The sequence below is a fragment of the Numida meleagris genome, chromosome Z (assembly GCF_002078875.1).
Source record: "Numida meleagris isolate 19003 breed g44 Domestic line chromosome Z, NumMel1.0, whole genome shotgun sequence".
Taxonomy (NCBI): Eukaryota; Metazoa; Chordata; class Aves; order Galliformes; family Numididae; genus Numida; species Numida meleagris.
The window spans coordinates 51,860,709-51,879,532 of record NC_034438.1 but is presented as its reverse complement, the minus strand read 5'-3'; the positions used below and the strand labels follow the sequence as shown (position 1 = coordinate 51,879,532).

At 42.3% G+C, this 18,824-nt stretch overlaps 1 protein-coding gene across 1 annotated transcript in view; it reads right to left on the bottom strand.

The window, feature by feature from the left end:
• The window catches only part of CPLX1 (complexin 1), a 118,863-nt gene that overhangs the window by 50,287 nt on the left and 49,752 nt on the right, over positions 1-18,824 (bottom strand). The window contains exon 3 of the mRNA XM_021381039.1: positions 2,749-2,924. Coding sequence (XP_021236714.1) covers positions 2,749-2,924 — 176 coding nt within the window. The remainder of the gene's footprint in view (positions 1-2,748; positions 2,925-18,824) is intronic.

Here is an 18,824-nt window from a genome sequence, read left to right as displayed (position 1 = left end):
CTCCTCAGATTGTTGCCGCTGTTCTTTGCTCTCAGGGCCATCTCCCTACCCTTTTCCCCTTTCCCCTTTTCCCGGGACGTGGGCCCTTGGGTCCCCCGTCCCCTTTGTCACGGAATCGGGCCTAACGCCCGTAAACCGTTGACAGGACCCAGATGTCATACTTTCAAACTTTTCTTCTGAATAAATAATCTATTTTTACTGACACACTCAATTTACTTGCTTATTTCTTACTCCTTTGCATAAAAAGGAGCAAATCATCTGAAAGATGTCTAATATTTAAAACTTCTCAGATTTAATTCATACTTGCTAACAACAAATTCTGTTGTCTAACACAGAAGCTGTGTTTTAGTTTTCTACTCCTCTACATTTCTGTTTTCAGTGAAGCTGGTGAAGAGTTAAAGGTCATTTCTAAATGAACAAGGAAGGAAATAAACCAATTGCTTTTTCTAGTCTTTCAAAACTATTTTCACACTTCTAGTCACCAAGTTACAATACTTGGAGAAAAAAGCTTGCATATCATCGAATCTATCTCTGTCAAGATAAAGTAATCTCTCTCTTTCACATCTCTCAAGGTGAAAAAAGAAAAAAAAAAGAAATCCCAAGTTGCTCCTTTCTACAGTCATATCTATCTTTTCTGATTCTGCAGAAAACAGCTTCCTCTTTCAAATACCATGCTACCTGAGATTATCCCCATGAGAGAAAACCACAGAGAATGGGGCACCTGCGTTTCACAAGACCCTGTTGCTAATCTCGGAGGTAACCCACCACATGGCTATAAAAGCTTCGGTACAGAGCTTTGACTGAAGTCAAACAACATTCTTCCAGTTGTTCCTGTTTACCCTCTCTGCACAGCCAACCATTCACCACTCAAAGCAATATTGATCAGGAGTCAACGTGTTTACAAGAGACTTCCACACCCAGTACTCAGCTTGGCTCAGCAAAGCTGTCAATATCCCAGGGAAACTGCTAGTGGCTAGATGTTTCAGCCAAGCTTAAACTGTCTGCAACCTATTCTCCAACATGTATATGATGGTCAAGGTCACCTATTATTTGTAACAGTGAACACCTTAAATGCTTTCACTACAATTTACCTACCATCAAGAAAAATGCAAACCCCATCTATCTCGTCACTTCAGTGGCATAGCAGAACAGACAGTGACTACTGGAAAAAAGGCATTAGGCCAGGTGCCTGCAACTAGGAATTCCTCACACTTCTTTTTCTTAATGACAAAATCAGATCTGTGTCAAAGCACACAAAAGCACATTAAGCACACAGTGCGTGCATTAACGTATTTATATTAAAATGTAACATTATAGGCATATCTATTCATTAAATATACAAAAAAGCCAACAGATTCTGACAAAGTTAAAGTTTGGTATCTGTCTGCCTTATAACTACTACCGTTTCTTTAATGATCGTATGAATACACTTGACTGGCAGAAGCAGAATCAGAGCCAGAAATTTCACATTAAGTTCCATGTCTTCTTAGAAGCTTAAGCCTCTGATTCTTTATTTACAGAACAATTCTTGATAACTCTTTCCAAGATGCACTATGACTCAAGAACAACCCATCCTTATTCACGCTTCAGCCCCATGTTGTCACTGTTCTGTTTATGCACAGTCACTCTCAGCACTGTGGTGAGACTTGAAGCTTTTTCCCGGATACACTCCTAGTGCATTGAAGCTGCACAGAGACAGGCACAGCACATGGTACATCTCTTATACTGAGCAGGACTTCCTCATTTAGTGTACAGGTTCTGGTCAAAAATTGTTGCTGAACATGCTACGGGAGCTGAGCTGCCATACCCTCTCCACATACTCAGCCTCTTCTCCTTTCCAGATATTTTCTTTATTCTTTGGCAAGTGATGTAAACCATGGCACAGGCCTTCACTATCAGGAACTCCTCTATCAACCATTAGCCACACATGTTTCCAAGTTATCTGAGCTCCAGGACCTCTTCCTATAACATTAAGGTTTTTTTCTAAAGAGGCTGTTTTGACTTCGTCTTGAGGATGAAGCAGCAAAACTGCCTTCTCTGTGCACACATGAATCCCTAAAAGCTTATGCGTTGTAACAATGTGTTCAGCTTAGATCAAGCTAATTTCTCTAGTAAAGGTTTATTTCATACATTTCAGTCTCATCCTGAACCTTCACAAATATTTGTTTTCACACTAAACTGTAACATTGCAAGAATCAACCATTAAATTCAGTAGAAGAGATTGGTTCCCAATGGTTAAGTTCCTCAGGTAACTGATCCTCTCTTCTCTTAGTTGATTTCCCTGTGATTAGTGGAAGCCTTAATATAAAAAGTAGAGTAGATTGGTCCCATTTCAACCATCAACACAAATGAAGTCTCCAAAGCAATATGGACTACCTCTAAGAAGCACAGTGAATGATAATGCTTCTCATAAATGACAAACACAAGCTCAGAGAGCGCATCTGCAGGGCTAGAGAAACCTGTAGCATTTAGAATAATGTGGTCATTTAACAGAAGATGAGAAAAAACAGTTATCACCTCACACCTTCACTGCCTATTTCAACACTGCAGTGCTTCTCAGTGTTGGAGGTGTGTTTAACCAGGGACAGAGATCCAGGAACAGGGCACAAAATAGAAAGTTAATTGTGGCAAAGTAATCACCTGGCTTTACCTGAGTGCTCAGGAAGCTGGTTACAAACGAGCTGAAAACAGCAGTTCTCCACTGAGCATTGTAAGTCACCCAGTGCATATTGAAAGCCAGATCCCTACCTTATCTCGAATCCCTTGTCTCATAACTTCTCTTTCAGCCTCCATCTTGGCATACTTGGCTTTCCTCTCCTCCTCTTCTTGTCTGAGGGCTTCCTGTCGTTCCTCTTCTTTCTTGGCAGCATCAGGGTCTTTCTCCTCATCCCCACCCAGCATCTTGCCCATGTCCTTGGTAGCCCCTAGAAAAACCACAAGAAAAAGACAGCCTTGTAAAAATGTAGGAAAACCACAGTGATGCCATCTCTCCCCATTTCCCCCACTCAAGAAGGCTTAGGCTGGAAAGAGACATTGGTAAAATCCTTTCAAATAATTGCTCATTGGCATTCTTAGAGGTTAAGTGTTGGGAAGAGATTTTCATAATCCTTACAAGTTACTCTTCTCAGGATGGAGGTGGTGGAATATTGGTTCTTAAAGGTAGAGACATCTGCAGTATGTCAGGGTAACTCCTCCTGAACTGCCCTGGCAAGGACAGTTGTCAGACTAATCACTGTCTCTAGCAACCACCAAGGAATTTGTGAAGATGTGAGCAGATCTTTCCCTCATTTTTTTTCCACCTGCATTTCTTTTTCCAGAGCACGTATTTTCCCAAAGCTCTAAACTGAAAGCAGCCCTGAACTGAAAGCAACCCTCCACTCCCTCCAAAATGTGAAAGAGAAATGGTGCCTTTACATCCCTCATAGAGGAGCATGGGGAAACTGATCATTTTATGCCTAACAAGAGCTAGTATCTATAGATGGTTTTTAGCCAAGTGGGAAATAATGAACATGACTGCCTCCACTCAGCTAAGCTAATTGCAAGCTTCTGGATATTTCCATACTGTTGAGAAACCTGTGGAGGAAAAGAAGATACTTGGAGATCCACCCCACAACAAACCATCTGAAATGTTTGTGCTCCCTTTTTACCGTCAGCCTGCATCTACTATCATTTTGCCTCCTCAACATTTTGAGGACAAATTTACTCGGCCTAATCAATATTTTCTTTCCTTGGATGCAAGAAAGGCTAACTGAAATTGCAAGATTTGCTAGAATTTGCTAGAAATTGAGAAAGCAGAGAAGCAATGCAGCCTGGCTGGGTCATACATTCCTACAGCAGGTACATCACTGAAGAGCTTTTCTGTGCAGAAATCACTGATGACCCATTAATTTCTGGATTCCTCTCCATAAACATTTCTGCTGATTATTAAACTCCTTTGGGTTCAGTAATCTATCAAGCTTATCTCTTTTAGATTCTTTCCACTTAGAGCTACTCAGACAGTGTAATATGCTAGTTACTAATGAACTAGATTTCAACAGCAGAAAGAGATTATTTTTTTTCCCTCTAAGCACTCTTCCAGGTTATCATTAAGTTATAATGTCACCTCTGTTCATCATGCAAAGAATGAAGTTGCAGACTTATTTTTCTTTTCTCTCTTAGACAAGACCAAGATTTTGAATAAATTAAATGTTAGATTTTACAGCTACTCAACACACAGAACACCTACAAGAGCAAGAATAAAACTCCAAGATCTTCACAGACTCTCTCAATTCACTCCAGATTTCAAAGGCACCTTCTAAGTGGGTGGAATGCTGCATTGTGGTACTGTTGTTAACGAATTGGAAGGAAATATAATATGAGAAACAAAATTTTACAATACATTTCAATTCCAATCTCCTGCATTACTTTTGCTGTAGAATTTTTTTTTTTAATTTCATCTGTCTTCCTAAACATTGGGCTTTACTGTTAGCACCCCCTGGACAGCAGCTTCTGTTGTAAGCTGCTGACCAGCGTAGGCTCCCGAGAATTTATGTACATGACAGCTAGAATGCTACAATTACAGGAGCAAGCTGGAAGAGCGAACAGAACTTCTGTCCTCGTGTCTTCTTCTGAAGCTTCCAAGGTAACTCAGGAGAAGGAAACACTAAATCTGTTCATATGATAAGCTTGGGTCTTTTTTGTCTTCTTTCACATCCCAATCATACCATCTAATTTGACATAAAGACAGAGAATGCCAAAGTGATCACTAAACAGTGACAAGCTTGAAATCAGCACTACTTCCAGCATCCATAGGTAAGACCACAGGATGAACCCAGAAGTGGCTAAAGCTCCAGGATACATTTTTGGTCCTTACATCTTAAGAGACATAAAACAAGGGCAAACTGTCATCTTTCTGACTGTAGTGAACAATGCATCCTTGCAGCAAAGCATGTCAACAGCCTTCTGGGCTGCATTAGAAAGAGCACTGCCAGCTGACGGAAGGGTCTTATTCTTCCCTCTATTCAGCCGTCCCCCCTACTCAGCTGTCTACCCCTTATCTGGAGTGCTGTGCCAAGCTATGGACTCTCCAGTACAAAATGGATACAAAGCTACTGGAATGACCCAGCTAAGGGTCAAGAGGATGATTAAGGGACTGAAGCATCTCTTGTACAAGGAGGTAGAGAAGTGGAACTGTTCAACACAGAGCAAAGAAGGATTGGGGCCCAGGGAGTGTCTCAGTAGTATGCATAAATACTTTGTGAAAGGGAATGAAGAAGAAGGAGCCAGGCTACTCCGTCGTGCCCAGGACAAGAGGAAATGGGCACAAACTGAAATACAAATCCCATTTAATCATAAGAAAAAAAAAATAAGGGTGCACAAAGAGGCAGTAGAGTCTCTCTCTGCAGAGATGTTCAAAATTTGACAGACCTGTTCTATGCCACTCCTTGAGAAAGGGATTGGACTAGACAGTCTCAGTGGGTCCCCACCAATGTCAGTTCTGTGATGCTGTGGGATCTCAGAAGTACATAGTTTAAATGTTAATTGAAAGTGAATTTTGCAAGGGCAAGGATGCAGAGCACATATCCAAACAGATCCTGCATCTGAACTGATGGAAAGTAAATTCTTAGTCCTCATGACCTTAGGCACAGGAACACCATCTCCTAGGATCCTTCAATAGTTTTTAGTAGCTCACTGACATCAGTGAAGTTTTCACACAGAAAAAAGAAAATCCCAAAATCAAATAGCAGAAGCAGTGCTCAGTTTGTTACTTGTTCAAAAAGAAAAAGAATAAAAGAAAAAAATTCCCCTAAATATTGTCATGTAAAGTTATTTTCTGCAAAAGCTGTACAGAAGAGCATTTCTAAGGATGACTTGCAGAGAAAGATGAATAGGAACATCTTGGGCATTCTTAATCAAGCAAAGAATGATGGAAATTTCCACATGCCATTGCTTCAGGTAAGGTAATTAAGTCAAATCAGCAGAACTTCTTTAACACAAAATTCATTCCATAATGCAGATAAATAGCACCCCATGCCTGTCTTCAAGAGGGCTGCATAAACACGTGCACTTAGATCTCAGAAGATGTTACAGAAATTCCCCTTCTAAATCACAGGTGTCAGAGGCAGCAGTGAGAGGGTTACTTGAAACAGTTATGACCTGAGTAAATTCTGCAGGTAAAAGGTCTTGTATATAGGCCAGAAAAATGGCCTTAAAAATACATGTCTCTCTTAAACATTCAATAACTACAAAATAGCCAAAATAGCCTCCCTTTTAGAACTGTACAATTTTAAAAGAGTAAAAGACGGCAACTCATTTTGCCCTGCCTTACATGACAGGAAGCCCAGGAGATGGCTGTTTTGGTACTACTATTTGTGGCCAAGTCATATTTAGACTGAACATATAGGGCAACTGACATTTCAGGGTTATTAATGACAGCATGACTTTCATGCTATTATCAAAACATCTGCAGCTAATCACACTGGAGAAAGAATGGGTCACTCCTTTTGCAGTATCACTTCAGAACCAGAACTCACATCATATTATTGATATTGCTGGAAAGAAACTTTTTTTTATCTTGGCTACAGTGCACATATTAGTTTATGGCTGGTTTACAAGAAGACCTCTACTATTTTATTTACTGTTATGGGGCATAAAAAAAGGTGAATTTGCCATAAGGAAAAAAATCCTGTAGCAAATACTCTGGAATTCCTTCATCTGTCCGGAAGTCAAGATACTTAATCACTAATTTGGCAGGAAAGTTTGGACTAGTATTTATCTGAAGTCTTCAATAAACAAAGTACTTTAATATGCAAATTTTTATTGCAATGTGAATCATATCCAAAGGAATCAGATCTTATCCAAATGTTCCTGGCCAAACCTCTTTTATGTTACAGAGATACCTGCAGATTGCTCCTTCTGGCTAATGTGATGCAAGCTTGGTCTTCCGTTGTAGCCAAAATGCACACCAGTATGCAAAATCCCTTCAGACAAAATACAAACTGTGCCTCTGTTTTTCCCACTTCCTCATCTAATTATGGCAGTGCGTCTCCAACCTGTTTACTTTCCTCCAGCAAATTAATTATGTGTACAAGTGTAAAATGAGCTTGATTGGCTGAGAGAGGCAGGTTATCATCACCAGGATGAAATCCAGCTCCCAACAGGGAAGGCTAAATTCGGATTTGGGCTCAAAGATGTTTCAATGTTTGATGGCTATCTGACTTCCCATTAAATCAAGTGGAAGCCCACTATGATCTTCAGTTCCCTCAGTCTGCAGCTTCATCAGTGACATTTCCTACAGTGCCTCAATCACAGCCAAGTAAGAGAGCCCAAAGTTGCTCTCTCACTTACTTAGGCTCCAGGCAGGGCACACACCCACCTTCGGTGATCTAGCATACCTATCTCAGACATCTATACCTCATGTAGTCTCCTTGCTTTGTCTTACACTGCAAGCTGCATGTTAACTATTCTGATCTAGTATGGTCATCTAATCAGCAAGTTGAGATCCAGATTTATATATACATCTTGGTTTGGACACAGAGTATAAGCCCCAAACTAATTTACAGGAGCAGAAGGCAAAAAGTAGACTGTGTGAATTGTGCTTTTCAAGACCTCTGCCCAGGCAGATCTTCTGGGCTCCCTTCTGGGTTTTTCTACAAGACATGTAATCTGTGTATTATGAACTTTTCAGACATAACCTGCTACATCTCCCCTTTTCCATCTCTTCATCATTAAAGCAGCAGTGAAACTAGATGCCATTACCACTCAAGGACTATGTGTTTTCCTGAAATACGTAATGTAAGAAAGTTCCCAATTTCTCATTTTCTGAGTCCACCTCAACCAGAAGATGCCAATTCTAATGTAGAGTTTGGTACAACTCATCATAAAGTTATCAAAGTTGTCACGAGCAACAGAGATTACAAACTAAATAATCCAAAATCACTATATTCAGCCTAACAGAAACCCTGGCCTTTCTATCCTATTGATGGAAATGAGAAAGGCAGAGATGGGTCTGGCACATAGGAATCCAGGTTGTCTCACCTGTTTCCGAAGCAAAGATCTTATCATTACCTCATATAATTACAATAAGAGAGTAGCCACTATGATCTTGTTGCACTTTATATTTACAAAAAATAGACCTACCTCTGCTCTTGATCCACTTGAAAGTAGAACAAAACAAAATAGTGCTATTTTAGGAATGTTTTTGGAGTAAAACAGTACATTTCTCACTGCAGAAAGCTGCTTTCTTGCAAATGTTTGCATATCTCATCAGTGATAGGGACAAAGATTTGTCTTATATCTGCCTTTCACTCCTTCAAGTGGGAGATAAAGGCGCAGGGTCTTCTCTTTCTGCAGTTCTATTAGACATGAGATACCAATTCCCGGTCAAAAGGTAAATACCACATCAATCCCTTTAGCTGAAAAAGTCTGACTTCTTCCTACTAAAATTCCAGTAAAAATGTAACAGCCTTTCAGGAAAGTATCATATGCTCTACCAAAACAGTACTTGTGCAAACAGAATACTGTGTTTGTACATTAGTACTGAAAGCTCCAAAGGAACCATCACAATTTATCAATTAACTAACACATCTATGGAAACACATTAGAGATCTCACTTTTGTAAACAAATCACTAATGCTAAGTTCACTTAAGGAATACACTTCAGAAATCATAACACCTTTGGAAAGGCCAATTTCTGCTCTTTCTGGTACAGTGGGGATCTCTGATAGGGATAATTATTACATTAAGTGAAAAAAATTCTCGATGCAATTCAAATTTCAAAGCTCAAAGCAGACATGGAGCTCTGTTCACTTTTCCATATCCACTCAGTTGAAGAATCTTGAACAACTGAGAAGGAACATAGCGATTTGCATTTTTGCTCCCTGAGCCAAGCTGTGGCCTGAGGTATATTTTTGGGTCAGTGAGATGCCTAACAGTCTCAGTGGTAAGTTTTCTGAAACATCACAGAAAAATAAAGTTGGAAGGATCCCACTGAGGTCTGTCTGAAGATAACAGGTGGTGAGCTATGGATCCTGAGGAGTCCAAAAGTTATCCGGTGCTAGAATACAAATGGCCATGAAGGGAGTCATAGAATCATAGAATGGCCTGGGTTGAAAAGGATCTCAGACATCACCTATTTTCAACCCCCGCTCCGTGGGCAGGGTTGCCAACCACTAGAACAGGCTGCCCAGAGCCACATCCAGCCTGGCCTTGAATGCCTCCAGCGACGGGGCATCCACAGCCTCTCTGGGCAACCTGTTCCACTGCGTCACCACCCTCTGAGCGAAAAAATTCCTCCTAATATCTAACCTAAATCTCCCGTCCTAGTTTAAAACCATTCCCCCTTGTTCTATCACTATTAAACCATGTAAACAGTTGTACCCCCTCCTGTTTGTATGCTCCTTTCAGGTATTGGAAGGCCACAATGAAGTCTCCCTGGAGCCTTCTCTTCTCCAAGCTAAACAAGCCCAGTTCCCTCAACCTTTCTTCATAGGAGAGGTGCTCCAACCCTCTGATCATCTTGGTTGCCCTCCTCTGAACTCGTTCCAAGAGCTCTATGTCTTTCTTGTGCTGGGGGCCCCACGGTCTGGATGCAGTACTCCAGATGGGGCCTCACAAGAGCTGAGCAGAGGGGGACAATCACCTCCCTCTCCCTGCTGGCCACCCCTTTTTTAATGCATCTTCGAACATAGTTGGCCTTCTGGGCTGCAAGCAGACACTGCTGGCTCATGTCCAGCTTCTCATCCACCAGGACCCCCAAGTCCTTCTCCGCAGGGCTGCTCTCAAGGAGTTCTTCCCCCAGTCTGTACAAATACCTGGGAGTGCCCCAGCTCAAGTGCAGCACCTTGCACTTGGCCTTATTGAACCTCAATAGTTTCACATGGGCCCATTTCTTCAGCCTGGCCAGGTCCCTCTGGATGGCTTCCCCTCCCTCCAGTGTATCAACTGCACCTCTCAGCTTGGTGCCATCTGCAAACTTGCTGAGGGTGCACTTGATTCCATTGTCCATGTCATTGATAAAGATGTTGAAGAGCACTGGTCCCAAGACCGACATCACTTGTAACTAGCCTCCACCCTGACAAGAATCATTGATCACAACCCTTTGGCTGTGACCAGTCAACCAGTTCTTAATCCACTGAACAGTCCATCTATCAAATCCATACCTCTCCAATTTGGAGAGAAGGATGTGGTGAGGGACCATGTCAAAGGCTTTGAAGAAGTCCAGGTAGATGACATCTGACGCCCTTCCCCCATCCACCGATGCTGTCACTCCATTGTAGAAGGCCACCAGATTGGTCAGACAAGATCTGCCCTTCGTGAAGCTGTGCTGGCTGTCTTGGATCACCTCTTTGTCTCATATGTGCCTTAACATGTCTTCTAGGAGGATCTGCTCCATGATCTTTCCCAGGCACAGAGGTGAAGCTCACTGGCCTGTAGTTCCCCAAGTCATCCTTTCTCCCTTTCTTAAAAATGGGAGTAACGTTTCTCTTTTCTGTCTCCAGGGATTTCACCCAACAGCCATGATTTTTCAAATATGGTCAAATATGAGTAAAAAACGAACACTCAGAGCTTCAGCTTACTTTGCTTACAAGGTATGGATTTGTTTTTTGATTTCCTTCTTCTCTCCCTCCTCTCCTTGGTGGATAGATTACCTTTCAACTAAATGAGAATGCAAGACACCAGTCTCATCTACCCCTTGACTCAAGAATCTGACCTCTGTCATTCCTGTCAGTCCTCAGTATGATCTGCTATCAAAAGATTGCAGAGGTGAAGGCAAAACAGTGAACAAGGCTGTGGTGAGCAGCTGGCTGGGTGGCTCTGCAATACAGTTTTCATTTGCTTTCAGTCAGAATCACACACAACCATATAATCGAGGTTGGAAGGTATCTCTGGAGATCACTGAGTCTAATCCTTTGCTAAAGCAGGTTCCTGACAGCAAGTCACACAGGAAGATGTCCAGATGGGTCTTGAATATCTCCAGAGTGGGAGACTCTGCAGCCTCCCTGGGCTGTTCCAGTGCTTTGTCACCTTCACAGTAAAGAAGTTTTTCCTTATGTTCATATGAAACTTCCTATGTTCCGGTTTGTGCCCTTTGCCCCTTGTCCTGTAACTGGGCACCACGAAAAGAAGCCTGGCCCCATCCACTTGGAAAACCCTTCTCTAAAGGTGTTGATAAGATCCCCTCTCAGTCTTCTTCAAACTGAACAGGCCCGGGTCTGTCAGCTGTTCTTCATATAGGAGATGCTCCAGGCCCCTCATCATTTTTGTGGCCCTTCGCTGGACCATCTCTAGTAGTTCCCTGTCTTTCTTGAACTGCAGAGTCCAGAACTGAACGCAGCCTTCCTTTACTTTTCCTCTCTCTCCATTTTCCATGTTGCTGTTCTGCCTGTTATTTTCTCAGCATGTGTAGTAATTCCCATTACTCAAACTAGTGGAATTGACTGACTCAACCCTTTCTGCTTTCTGAATATTCATTCTTGGTTCTAAAATATTCCCTACTGTCAGCTAACCTGGAAAGATACAATCTGAAGATGCCCAGCACCTAGACCAAATTCTTCACTGAGACTCACATCTAACTTAACAGGTACCAAGACAGAGAGCAGCAATGGCAAGAAGTTATTTACAGAACTATCACTGTGACAAGACTCTAGGTAATAATTTGGATAATCAAGACATTAGCACAATCATTTGCAGAATATCTTTTGTCCTGCTTCCCTATTTGAGATTCTGGAATTTTTTTTAATCACATTCTGGTCTATGCATAGGGTGTTAACAGTAATATAATTCTGCAGCTTTTCCATTCCTAGTGCCTTCTCCAGAAAAAGACACTCAAGCTTTTGCTTTGAGTGTCTCCATTCACACAGAGCAGCCTTTATTTTTTGATCCCTAGTGATCTTTGCTTTAGCTGTTCTGCAAGGTTAGCTTTCTCTATTTCTGGTATTTTAATTCAGTTTTTCATTCTTTTCCCCCTGTATCCAGCCAGATAAATTGCAGCGCTCAGAGGACTTATTGTTGAGAAACAATCTGGTAAGGTGAGAAAACTCTGTGTAATGGTACTTGAAACAATTAAGGATATTCTGAGATATTTGGAACTCCAGCTGTTTGGAGACAAATCCATTTTTCTCCAGTTTGGCGACTAGAATATTGTGAGGGACAGTGTCAAACACCTGAGGACTTATGCTTGAGCAGTGGGCACAGGAGAACCTCATGAGGCTCAACAAATCCAACTGCAATGTCTTGCACCCAAGTTGAGGCAACCTCCACTACCAATATAAGCTGGAGTATGAAAGGATTGAGCACAGCCCTGCCGAAAAGGACCTGGGAGTACTGGCAGATTGCAGCTGGGCAAGAGCCAGCTGTGCCCCCACAGCTCAGAAAGCCAACTGTATCCTGGGCTGCATCAAAAGAATCGTGGTCAGCAGGTTGAGGGAAGTGGTCCTGCTCCTCTGCTCTGTGCTGGTGAGACCTCACTGGAGTACTGCATCCAGATGTGGAGTCCTCAGTACAGGAGAGATGTGGACCTGTTAGAACGCGTCCAGAGGAAGGCCACAAAAATGATCCCAGGGATGGAACACCTCTCCTGTGATGAGAGGCTGAGAGAGCTGGGGCTGTTCAGCCTGGAGAAGAGAATGCTCTGAGGAGACCTGAGAGCGGCCTGTCAGTATCTAATGGGAGGCTGTAAGAAGGAAGGAGGTAAACTCTTTAGCAGGGTCTGTGGTGACAGGACAAGGGGAAATGGTTTTAAACTTAAAGAGGGGAGACTTAGGTTGGATATAAAGAAAAAGTCTTTTATGGGGAGGGTGGTGAAGCACTGGCACAAGTTGCCCAGAAATGTGGTAGTAGCTCCATCCCTGGAGACTTTCAAGGCCAGGCTGGATGGGGCTCTGAGCAACCTGATTGAGGTGTGGACCCTTTTCATTGCAGGGGAGTTAGACTAGATGACCTTTAAAGGTCCCTTCCAACTCCAAGGATTCTATGATTCTATTATTTATTCCTTTGCATTGGTGCTTAATTCTTTTAATTTTGCACTAACAAGAATTTTAACAGTTGTCTCTAAGTAAATCTAAACAGCGTATATGGATAAATCATTTTCAGGTGACATTGGTCTGATCTTCTCTCCAATCCACAGTGAAACTGTGAGGTTCTCCATTTTATTTTATTTTTTTTTTTAATGGCCAATCACAGCTTCTATTTCATGACAAACTCGAAACAGCCACTGAGCTAATAAGTATCTATCATTTGGAATGACCTGATAGGGCTGTTTCCATGCTGGAGCAAGTACTGCATCTTACAATCAAGTTGTGAAAGATGTCAAGCAGTGTTGATGGCCTGCCAGTGGTAACTCATTTGTATGCATTAGACTCAGTGTTCCTTTCACCTGTTTTTGAAAACACGGGACTGCTCTAAAATTAAGCATTAAGAATTAACTTCCTAGTTGTAACATTTTACATTCCTTGGCGGAGTTTCATTTGCTTGCTTGCTTTCTTCTGTGATCTCTCATGAAGCTTACAAGGCAGCATGAAAAATTGTGTTCTGATACATAAATGTCTCGTATGTCAAATGGCTACCGAAGTCATGAAATGACACCATTTCATGTCAGCAACCACAGTGTGGTGGTACAAGCACAGATGAATGAGATGAATGTAGAAGGCAACTGAGGGGAGACAGAAGCTGTAGGAGGGTTAGCACCTATGTTTGAGCTGAGTGTAAAGTTTTACAGCAGAAACAAACCAAAGGTCAGTGAAGGTCTACTGATTCAGTCTGCTGCAAGTGGGTTTTGAAAGGTTAAAAAATTCAAGTTTCTCACCTACACACACCTCACATTCTACAGGAGATCAGGTTCTTTTTCATCTGAGTGCATCCTTTTGCAATGCTCAAACTAGGGTGAAGCCCTTCTTCTGTCATCTCAGTAGGCACACAAGCCCTTAGGAAAAGATGACTATTACTGTGTTCGCTGGTAAAAGTTATATTCCTGCTGATTGCAGATAAAATGGCTGGAAAAGTGGTGAGCACACCAAGCAGGCCATATTGAAGATTTGACCAGAAAACCTGTGCAAACAGAGTTTTTCTGCAGCCCTTCACACGTTATTTATACTCCGATATCATTACAAATACGGAGTGTGCCTGTGAGTTTACAGAGCACACCTGCATCTCCAACCTACTCACGCAAGGGAACATCTCATGATCTACACGCAACACTCAGTGTGAGCAGAACTACATGGACCAGCAAGCCTGCCTCACAAAGGTGTCCCGGGTTAGGGACACACCATCATACTAAGCTAACTCATCACCTCGTTGCAGATCTCTTCAAAAATAAAAGCTAGGCTTTCACTGCTGCATACTTTACCCAAACATTTTAACAAAGAGATATATTGCAGGAGCCTTCTCACTTCCCAATTCCACACTGACGTTTGTACCCACTGGTGAAGAATGCCAGGCCATGAGCCTTCAAGGAACAGGCACTGCAGACATGCCAGGACTGGCTGGGAGGAGGTTGCCTCTCTGCTCCTGAGGCAAACACAGACAGCAGGCAGGTTCCTGAGCCTTTTCTTACCTAACTCCTGTCAGTTATATCCTGCTCTAAGGCTGCAGGAGGAAAAAAGAAAAAGCCTGAAACAAAAACAATCATCATCATTCAGCACCCAACACTGAGAGGATATTGAACCACTGTTTCCCTACCAGGTAAAGGCAGCAAGAAACAGAACAGAAAAGAAAATGATGCAGAAATGATGGGGAGTGATCCTCGTGTATCAGGATGAGCTGCCAACCTGACTGCTGTTTGGAAAATCACTATTCCTCCGTGATATCTGGAAGGCCACAGACTTTTACTTATTCTGTGAATGGTTAGAAAAACATTGGGTCTGCCTTCAGACACATTGTATTTATATGGTTTTAGCTGTTTTCAAAGCCGTTCTCTGTATGAACTGTTTTTTGAAATATTATGTTATACAACTCTTTTCCCTTAAAGAAAGAACTCTGACTTTTGTGACTGGGCAAGAGATTGAGAGGTTAAAACTGACAGAAATAACAGAGATTCACAGACCAAGAGGTTCTGCTTTCTCTGTTACAGAACTGCTTTATACAAATTTCCTCCTCAAGAATGTCAGTCTTTTTCACTGTATGACAAACTCTCCAGTGATAGGCCTTTTAGAGCTACATCTCCGTAACTACACTTGGAAGGGTGCAGTTCCAGTCCTAGACGACACCCTACGAAAGTCCACAATTGAAAAGAAGGGGCAACTTCCTGTATACCATAAATGCATTGGCAGGCTTCTGTTTCTGTTGTGATCCGTAATCCCTGGCAAATGCTTGTCTTGTCTGCTTACTTCCTGTAACATGGTGAGCACGCAGCTATAAAGAGTTACTGTTAGTCCAGATGCCACAAGCTGGCTGTCCAGGGTCATGGCTTCCCAGCCCATGAGGTCTAGTTCAGGTGGTCAGAGAGCTTGGGATGAGAATTATTTGGCCAAGAAAAAACATCTGCTTTAGGAGGAGAATTATATTGTGGACTTACTGCCTGGCTCTCTTCTGATGGAAAAGAGGACAAAGGCACCCTGTTCACATGAGGCCACCTGCATTGCATTATCCCACCATTAATTAGTTGCAATTCCTAGTTCCAAAAGAAAAATGAACCTGAAAGCAGGTCTACTTGCCACAGTATTTATTCACTTGGGATTTATGATTGTTTCAGTCTCCTTTCACTGCTTCACAGAAATTATTCACTTTAGCACAGGCAATCACAATTAGCTCAGCAGTTTTCTTCTGTCTCAGTTTATTTTTCCATTCACTTCCACTCACTGTGCAGCTCCCCAGGAAAGAGCCAAAGGGAAAGATCAACACTGCAAAGGTGCAAATCTCTGCTGATTTAATAGGTTTCCTAATGGCAGGCTGAAAATTATTCTGGTGACAGATTTCAGACCCTCTCTGCTGCCTTGGAAAATCAAAGTCTTCCCCATGGCTTCTGATTGATGAGGATGGTGAGCCTACCCAGGAAGCCCAGACATCAACCTGTTAGACAATCCTGCTGATAGGAAACACCCTGTCATTTTAAAGAAAAGCTTGCAGAGGCTGGAGCAATACAACACAACAGGACCTTTGGTGACAAGTTTAATAGTTATCCATGCAGTGTTTCACAACAGGCAGCAGGCTAAAGCCCCTCTGAAGAGAGGAATGAGACTGAAGAAATAGCCAGAACAACATCCTGCCATAATTTTTCCCTCTGGTGGGAGGTAAATAACATTTTTCTGCAGCCAGGAAAGGGCATTAAATATTGCTCATTATGTAGACTTCTGTGTTCCATGGTACTCAGAGCATACCTGATAGGTTAAAAATGTTATGTCATGCTAAAGTCTGATAAATTTGTTTAACGGCATCACAGGCAATGAAACAAAATCTTATTCTAAATTAAAAAAAAAAACAAAAAACAACAAAGCAAAACAAAACAGAAGATCAGACATTTTAGCAAGATATTAGGACCATGTCAATTGCTTCCCCAGTAAGTATAAGATTGCAAACCATTCACCCCTGCCCCAGCAGGCCTTCCAGGAAGGCATGTCTCTTTGAAGAAGAGATCAGTGAGAACCTATTCGCAGAAGGAAATGATATTGCACTGGGGAACTAGGAAGAGAAGGATTGGAAATGAGCAAAACCATCACTGAAATATAACATCCTCCCACTGTAAAGTTTTAAAGGAGCTGTGGCCCAGATCTTCAATATGATGCACCATTCCCAGATGGCTGAGCTCTTCTAATGAAGTATCTCTGTGCACCTCTCCATAGCAGGAAGACAGGTTTAAAAAGGTGTTATACATCCTAACTGGAGAAATTATCAGAAGCTATCATAAAAGGCATGAACTTCTTAAAGATAATTAATAACCCATAATATATTTTCTTGATACATTTTGAGAAACCTAGATGCTTGCTAATAGAAATATACTTGTGTTGGGATGCTTCTTCTGCAGCTACAGTGTTATCCATGGCATGGTACTATATCAAATAGATAAAAATACTGTTTGAAATGATCTGCTGTTCTGATTAGGTGGCCATAAATCACATATTTATTGCATACAATCAAGTTCTGCTTGAAGAAATGCTAACGTACATCTTTTCAGTTAGTGTTTTTTTGTTTTTTTTTTTTATTTTTTTATTTTTATTTTTTGCCACAGTCTTCTCTGGCAATCATTATTTTCACATCTCTCAAATCCCTAAACCTCAAGACAGGGACTTGGACAGTGAAGTCCCTCCCAGTGTGAGCAAAGATTGGTTTGAGACCACTCAGTGAAACTGAACTAGCATAAATCTAAGGATGCCAATGAGATGCATCCAGGGGACCTGAGGGAAGTGGTATTGTCAAGCCTCTGTCCATCATATGTGAAAAGTCATGTCAGTCAGATGAAGTTCTTACACATTTTTAAATGAGTAGAAAGACCCTGGTAAACTTCACCTCTGTGCCTGCGAAGATCACGGAACAGATCCTCCGGGAAGGTATCTTAAGGTATATGCAAGATGAAGAGGTGATCTGAGAGAGCCAGAACTGATTCACCAAGAGCAGACTGAGCCTGGTCAGTCCAGTGACTTCCTATGATGGAGTGGTTTCATCAGACAAAGGAAGACAAACTGACGTAATCTACCTGTAATTCTGTAAGGCCATTGACATGGTCCACACCACATCCTTACCTCTAAAATGAAGAGGTATGGATTTGAAGGCTGAACTACTCAGTGGAGAAGAAACTGGCTGGATGACTCTATCCGGACAGCTGTGGTCAACAGTTTAATGTCTAGGTGGAGTTCAGTGATGAGTAGCGTCTCTCAGGGGGTCAAAATTGGGCCAGTACTATTTAACATCTTTATTAACGTCATCAACAGTGGTACTGAGTTTACCTTCCACAAGTTTGCAGAAAACACCAAGCTGAGTGCTGCAGTTGACATGACAGAAAGAAGTAATGACATCCAGTGGGTTCTGGTCAGCCTCAGTGGGTCCACATGAACCTCATGAAGTTCAACAGGACCCAGAGCAAGCTGCTGCATCTGGACTGGAGCAATTCCAAACATCAGTACAGACTTGTGAATGAAGAGATTGAGAGAAGCTCTGTGGAGAAGAAGTTGGGGATAGCTGTGGATGAAAAACTGGACATGGACTGTCAGGTAGTGTATGCTTTCAGTCCAGAAACCCAATCATGTCCCAGCCTGCATCAAAAGAGGGGTGGCAGCAGGGAGACAAAGGGGATTGTCCACCTCTGCTCTGCTCTTGTGAGGCCCCATCTGGAGTACTGCATCCAGGCCTGGGGCCCGCAGCACAAGAAAGATGTGGAGCTGTGGGAGCGGGTCCAGAGGAGGCCACAAAGATTATTAAAGGGCACCTGTCCTATAAAGAAAGGCTGAGGCTTGTTCAGTCTGGAGAAGACAAGGTTCTGGGGAGACCTTATTGCAGCCTTTCGGTAATTAAGAGGGGTTCATAAGGGAGATGCAGAGAAACTTTTTACAAGGGCATGTAGCAATTGGAAAATAGGTAACAGTTTTAAACTGAAAGAGGGTAGATTTAGATTAGATATGAGGAAGAAATTCTTCACAGAAAGTGTAGTGAGGCCCTGACACAGGCTGCCTATATGAGCTGTGGATTCCCCATCCCTGGCAATGTTCAAGGCCAGGCTGGATGTGGCCCTGGGCAGCCTGATCTAATGAGAGATGGCTCTGCCCACAGCAGGGGTATTGGACTGGATGAATTTGAAAGTCCCTACCAACTCAAGCCATTCTGTGATTCTGTGCTATGATTTATGAGTCATGTTTTCACAAGCCTGAAGATCAATAGGTCCAAGCTGCAAGCTGAAGAGACGGAGTTTTCCAGAGAAG